Source organism: Pteropus medius, unplaced genomic scaffold (assembly GCF_902729225.1).
Source record: "Pteropus medius unplaced genomic scaffold, Ma_sr-lr_union100, whole genome shotgun sequence".
Taxonomy (NCBI): Eukaryota; Metazoa; Chordata; class Mammalia; order Chiroptera; family Pteropodidae; genus Pteropus; species Pteropus medius.
Window position 1 is genome coordinate 5,325,185 of NW_024356333.1, and position 6,773 is coordinate 5,331,957.

Sequence of the window (6,773 nt, forward strand, 5' to 3'; positions counted from 1 at the left end):
GTTTATTCTCCCAGGACCTCCTTGCAATGCAGCTTTACAAATGAGGAGAAAGCAGCTTAGGAAAAGCAAGTCATTTGGCCAGAGCAAAAAGCTAGCAAATATCAAAGTGGGCTTCGCATCCAGGCCACTTACTCCAGAACCCAAATACTTAAACATTATTCCATAATGCCTTTCCATTGTGCCATATTGTCTTCCTGGGAAGAAAGGTTTAACCCATATTTCAGGTTGATTATAAGAGAAGCTCTCCAAGCAAAACCTATTAATTTTTTTAACTTTAGGCAAAACAGCTTTTACTACAGTCTTGCTATTGGGTATAAGGACCAAGCGGATTGATATCTGTTCTAAAGCCTCTATGAGCCCAGCGGACCGCAAAGGGCACTCTTCGAGAGGCCCAGCAGAAAGCCGCTGTGTGTGCCGTGGCTGCAGAGGGAAACTTCAGCGCAGCCTGAAACCCCGGCTGGAGCGGGGAATTTCAGTCAAGCTGCAGCAGCAGCGATGGGATCGGTTCTACACTCCTCCCTCCTCCCAACGAACGCAGAGCCAGGGCCACTCCGGACGAGGGAAGCAACAGCAGCGGCGAGTGCCCGCGGCGTGAAGTGGTGCAGAGGTGGGGACAGTGGTGACGCTCAGGACGCAACTGCCGACAGTTTGCGGCATGCACGAGTGTGCGGTGAGTGTGTGTGGGGACCGCCTGCTCTGAGTGGTGGTGAGCAGGAGACAGGACTCCAGAGAGTGAGCCTTGGCTTCCCCTCCTGCACCCCGTCCCGCTGCGCCCCGCGGGGTACCTCTTGCAGCTTCTGGTCTTCGTGGGTCATGGAGAGCAGCACGGTACTGTTGCGCACCACGGGGATCTCCTGCCAGAGGGAGCTGCTGGAGGCCATGGAGAGGCGCTGCAGGTAAGACTCTGAGGACACCAGGGTCCGGCGGGGCTGCCGGGGGGAGGCGGGCCCAGGGGCCTCTGCCAGGCTGTCCAGCCGCTGCTGACTCTGAATCTCCTTGTTCAGAGCCACATCGCTGTACTCCTGGTAAAGCAGCTGAGCTACAGGGGTGGACAAGCGTGGGAGAGGGAGAGTTAGACAGGTGGGGAGCCAGGCACAGAAACAGGCAGGAAGCAGCAGGCTGCTCCGGGTCTCCGGGACCCTGGCGATCCTCTCTCTGTAGGAATCCCCAGCCCACCGCTGGTGGCCATGTGCCCCTCTCCAGTCTTGGGCTGAACAGTCATGGAGGTCCATAGTTCTGACTCAAAGTACTCACAGGAATTGATGAGCTTCGAACGGCGTCTTGAAAAGCCTCCCATCAGCTCCTTTGGTTTTTTCTCCCTGTGGAGTAAAGAGGGGCCCCAGGTGACATGTAGATGAGTTAGTCTCTAACCTCTAGGACATGTGCTGGAATGTCACGCCAAGTCTCCTGAAGAGGCAAGCGGCAGCCCGACCCACTTTTGAGTAGTTTGGAGCTTATTTGTATGTCATTTTGGACTTTTATAGGGGGGTTAGTTCATGGCCAAAGGGCCTTGGAGGATGGGGGATTAGGACTCAGCTGACAAAACCAGACAGATCAAAAATCTGCCTCCCCTGGAACCCTGGTGTCTGTTTCCTCCCCTCCTTACTCCTGGAAAACACAGGGTCCCAAAACTCTTGCCATGGAAACCTCAATCGATACCCTAAGAAAAGAGATTACGAGCATATCTATTGGGAGGGAAACTCACCGAAATACAATGGTGTCGGAAGAGCTGAGGGGTTTCTCCATGGTTGGACCTCTTGTATCTGAAAATGGAGATGAGTGAAGTAATTGAGGTTTCAGAGGGACATTCAGAGGCAGCTGAAGAAGGTAACGACTTAGTGGGAAATGCAGGTGTCCGGGGGCAGAGAAGGTGTGTATGCGGGCTCAGGTGGAAATCTGTGAAGGCGAGATGTACCAAAGTAGAAAGCACTTGAGGACACTGCTCCAGATATGAACCCATCCCTCGAGTCAGTGTGTAAACTGGCCAAGTAGAGAATGTCTCCTCTCCTACTGGGGGGACATCAAGCAGGTGCTGGGAAGCAAGAAGTAGGGTGTGTTTAGGAGTGGGGGGAGGGTGTCCAGAACCACCTTGGGAAAAACAGATAGATACACAATAAGAGAGCCCCCTGGATGGGTGACAGATGGGGACTGAGTGGGGAGCGAAGAGCGTTGCAGTGACTCAGAAAGGCTTCTGAGGGCCTTCCTCTGTGCTGGGATCAGATGTGTGGGTGAGTAAAGCCAGCAGGGAGTACGGCAGGGGACCTGGGGACAGAAGATGGACGAGATGGTAGGAGCCGGACAAAGCCTGGTCTGACATGAGTGTCACGCTCCCTGCTCACCTGAAGCGCCTTCGGGCAAGATGGAAGGTCTGCGCACGCCTTGCCGATGCCAGCCCTTGTGTTTGCTGGAGCCCTCGCCCGAGACGGCAGCCTGTCCACTGCTGCCTTCCGCTGGTCTCCCTGCGTCCCGCCTGTGGGGCCAGCTGGATGCCTTCTCCAGATGAGGGTGGCTAGGTTTTTCAGGCTGCCTTGCTCGACCTAGATCTGACTGCCTCAGGCTGTTGGCTCCTTCCTGACGGGCCGTTCTTCTGAGAGATCCTCCGGCATGGGCCCTGGACCCTTCTGAGAGCCCTGCTTCAGAGACGGGGTCCTGGAGCTCCAGCGTCCAGGGGGTGGTTGGTGAAGAGGGACTCAGAAGGGCTGTCACGTTGCTGAAAGCCATGCCAGGGGCCACTTCACTCTTACTCCTGCTGGTGGAGGCCAGCGAGTCCACTGATCTGCCTGTGGCTGGGGGCCAGGAGGTACGTCCAACAGAATGGGAAGTGGACACTGTCCACTCCTGACAAACAGGTCTTGGCTTGGCTGGACCCCCTGAACCCACAAGTCCCCCCTGAATGCTCCTGTTCCTCCCCCTGGACTTTGGGGGTAACGGGGGTGGTTCAGTGAGAGGATCTACGATGGGGACCGCAGGGAGCGGCCTGTAGATCCTTGGGTTATTATCAGGAAACAAAGGAGGATGCTGGGGCTGCAACAGGTCAGGAGTCGGAGGTAATGGCTTGTTGTATCTCAGCTTTGGGGAGAAAGAGGTCTGAGGATGGCAGGGACTGTCCGGGGTAGAGGGCAGAGGTCGGTACTGCCTTGCTACAAGGGGGTCAGGAACTTCGGGAAGAGGGCATTTGGGGGGACCATGGGGCCCCAAACTTAGGGCTAGCGGAGGAGGATAGCTACACTGCCTCAGCGTGGAGATCGCAACGAGATGGCCATCTCTCTCCACCACGGGGTGGACGTGCCTCCTCTCTGGGGGAGGAGGCGGTGGAGGTTCATGGACCGGCATATCTGCTAAGACAAAGGGAGCTGAGGAGCCATAGGCAGGAAGCCCGGGGGCAAAGGCCGAGTTATGGAGGGGGCCCCATGGCTGGGCGCTGCGGGGACTGCCGGGCCTCTCTGGACTGAGGGTAGATTCTCGAGGGACCTGCCCCCAAATGGACAATGAACTGGGGGATTCTGGGATGCTGCTGCAGCCCCTGCTGCTTTTCCTGTCCCTTCTTGGGATCACAGAACCGGAGACGGAGGGCTTGGGGGGCCTCTGGGGCAGTTCTGAGTGGGAGAAGGAAAGCGACGCCCCCGCCAGGTCCGGGGCCGGCTGCGTCCTGTGAGAGCCGGGGAAGGAGCTGCTCCGGGGGTGACGCGCCGCCCCTGCGCTGGTGGCCGGGGGGCTCGGAGGGCTGGCCCATGGGTCCATGCTGGCCTCTGCAGCGGGGCAGCCATGGAGGGGGGCCGGAAGGGTGTCGGAAGCCCCCCAGAGAGGTGGCTGGTCAGTCAAGGAAAAGGCTCCGGAGGTGTCTGGAGAACATGCAGCAAGTGAGGGCTTCTTCCTGGGAACGGCAACCGGGGGGCTGGCCGGGGGCGAGGCGGTCGTGCAGGTGGAGGCCTCAGCAGGACTGCAAGGACCCCAACCCGGGGTCCTCGGAGGGGTGTCCGACGCACTGCCAGAGGCCACCTCGGTAGCCCGACTGGACGCAGCCCCCTCCCCCAGCGTGGGTCCCTCTTGCCGGCTGTCCTGAGCTGTTTCTTGGTCAGATGACTCCAGGACAGGAAAGGAGCTAGGTAAAGAAATGGCCTGAAGGGACCGTCCTACTGGCTCCAGTGTAGGAGTCAGAGCTACAGGGGACAGTTCCTCAGCCCCGGGCTCTGTCTGAGTCCCAGGAATCCTGGCTGTGGCATCCCAGGTATCTGGAAGCAGGTCGCAGGGAGAAGAGACCTCAGGGGCCGCCGGAGTCCGTGTGGGAGGACCATCGCGCTCTTCCCCCCGGGCCGTGCTCCTCTCCACACCGGCGCCCGGCAGCGCGGCCCCCTCCCAAGATGCTGGTTCCTCCTCGCTTGACCCCGCTGCTGCCGCCGCCTCCGCCTCCTCTTCATCCTCCTCCTCCTCCTCCTCCTCCTCCTCAGGCATCAGTTTCCCTCGTAGAGCCTCATGTTCTTGCTCTGCAGCTACATTCACTGACTCCCCCACCAGGCTCTGGTTCCCCTCGCGGTGAGTGTCCACCCTCCTCTCTCCCGGCCCTCTCGGCTCCCGCTCCCTCTGTTCCGCCTGCTCCAGATCTTCCTGGCCCTGCGACTTGCTCTCCTGCTCGTCATAATTCGGAAGTCCCGATTCCCCGTTCAGCGCCCCTCTTTCCGCTCGTTTTGCAAGCCCGGCACCCTCTTGCAGCTGCTCCTGTCTCTGTCTCTGTCCTCCCTCTGTGCCATCAGCCTGCTCTCCCACCTGCTTCCGCCCCACTAAAACCCCATCAGAACAAACAGCCGCCCCCGGCGTCCCTCCCCCTGGAAAGTCCAGTTCCTCTAGTCCCTGCTCCTCCAGCCCCTCGGCCTCCTGGGGACACACAAGCCCTTCTCTCCCTCGACTTCCCTGCACCTCCCTGGGCTGCAGCTCTTCCCCCTGCCTGATGGTCCTACTCTCAGAGTCCTGTGGTGGGTGGCTCTCTGCAGGGTGCTCTTCCCAGGAAGGCCAGCACCTCGTCTGAGCAGAGGCACCTGGAGATGTTTCCTCCTCCTCTTCTGCTCGTCCAGCTCCCAGTCTCAAGGCAGCGAGCTCTGGGCTAAATTCCACCTCCACTCTGCTGCTCAGCTCGCTGGGTATCGGGACCAGGTCCTGGCACTCACCCTGGACAGGGAAAACCCAGAGCTCTTGGGGAGCTGGTGTCTTTGCCTGTCTGTCTGCTGGGCCCTGGCGTTCTGGAGTGTTTCGGGCCTCGGCCGTAACGTTTTCCTGGTTGGTCTCCACATCTTCAGGGGCTTCCTTGGGTAAAGAGGTCATACTTTCGGATGCACAGTCATTTACATCTCTTAAATCTCTCTGCTGGGTCTCCAAGGGTTGGTGTCCCTCTGCCCACTTATAGAAAGGGTCTTGGCCTCCCTGGGCTTCGGGACCCACGACAGGGGTCTGACAGCTGCTCGTGAGAGCCTCGGGGATAACACTGAATTCCTCCATGGCAGGGATGGGAGTCGACGCTCCGTGTTGGGGCTCCTCAGCCTCCATCAGGGCTGAACCCTAAAGAATAAAAGATAAAGACTCCATCACCGCTGTGCTTTCACCTATCAGAGGGACAGACCATGAAGAAGGATAGGACATTTCTTTGGTTCCATTTAGTCACTCTTTGAGACAAAAAGTACTCAAAAAAATAAGCAATAGCCTCTGTAAAATTTGTCACTTATTCATTCATTTAATAGATATTTACCAAGTGACCCTTTTAAGTGTGGGGCATTCAGACACGAGACAAAAACCATGTTCCCGTGAAGCCTGCAGTCTCGTGGGGGAGACTGACGATACGCGATTAAACAAGAGCCTTGCCGTCGGAGGACTGCGCACTCCAGACGTAGATGGCATTATGTCATACTGTATCTCCCTGTCGCCTCCCCGGACACCAAGAGTGACTCAGTCCCATATACCTCCCAGACAGGATGAGTGACACACCCTAGAACTACCCACCCAGAGAAGCGGCGTCTGGAGGGGATCTTCTTCCTCAGCTTACGGGATCACAACAGGTCTGGCCATCGGCCACCGTAGCCCATGTCTGAGGTTCTGAGGTTCTGACCGCCTCTATACGGTCTCGACTTCATTCATCCTATTTTGCATAGTGTCTAGCAGAGCCTTGTAAGTAATCAGCAATTTAGTTTTCAGTTACAGAGGCAGCTGCTGTAAAGTCGAACGACTTAGTAGATGCGAACCGCAGTAGACACAGTGGTTGCCTGTTTCAGGTAGGTCCATAAAGCTGCTCCCCTCATTACCCTCCTGTCCCCTTCTCTCCGACAGCCTTGTGCCTCTTCTCATTACTTCCCACCTCTTCTCTCACTTCGAGCAGAGTATCTCATCTCCTGCGTTGAAAGCACTTAGCAGTGTCCGTACATAGCACAATACTTGGCCGCACTAAGTGCTTAATAAATGTTTTTCAGTCACAGAGTAAAATTCCTGTTTCCCTGCTGGCCGCATTCCCCGTGTCTAATCTAGCCACCGAGTCCTCCTGACCCCACCTCTTCGATGTCCCTCAAGCCTGTTCACTTTCCTCCATCTCCCCTGCCAGACCCTGGCGCGGCCCGCTGTCCAGTCTCTCCCAGGCCACTGCACCTGGGGCACAGCCTGGCCACAGGCCTGCACACGGCTTCTCGTCTCATTAAGGCATTCTCTACCCAGCCCCCGAGTGATCCTCAAAGGCCCACTTCTAGTATTCTTCAGTAGCCTCTGACTGCCATTGGGACATAACCCAAATGGGAGTT

The 6,773-nt window shown here is 57.6% G+C and overlaps 1 protein-coding gene across 1 annotated transcript in view; it reads right to left on the reverse strand.

Moving 5' to 3' along the window:
• Positions 1-6,773, reverse strand: part of ARHGEF5 (Rho guanine nucleotide exchange factor 5) — a 47,191-nt gene that overhangs the window by 10,948 nt on the left and 29,470 nt on the right. Inside the window, 4 exon segments of the mRNA XM_039861180.1 lie at positions 786-1,039; positions 1,255-1,319; positions 1,706-1,763; positions 2,340-5,550. Of these exon segments, the coding sequence (XP_039717114.1) occupies positions 786-1,039; positions 1,255-1,319; positions 1,706-1,763; positions 2,340-5,550 (3,588 nt within the window).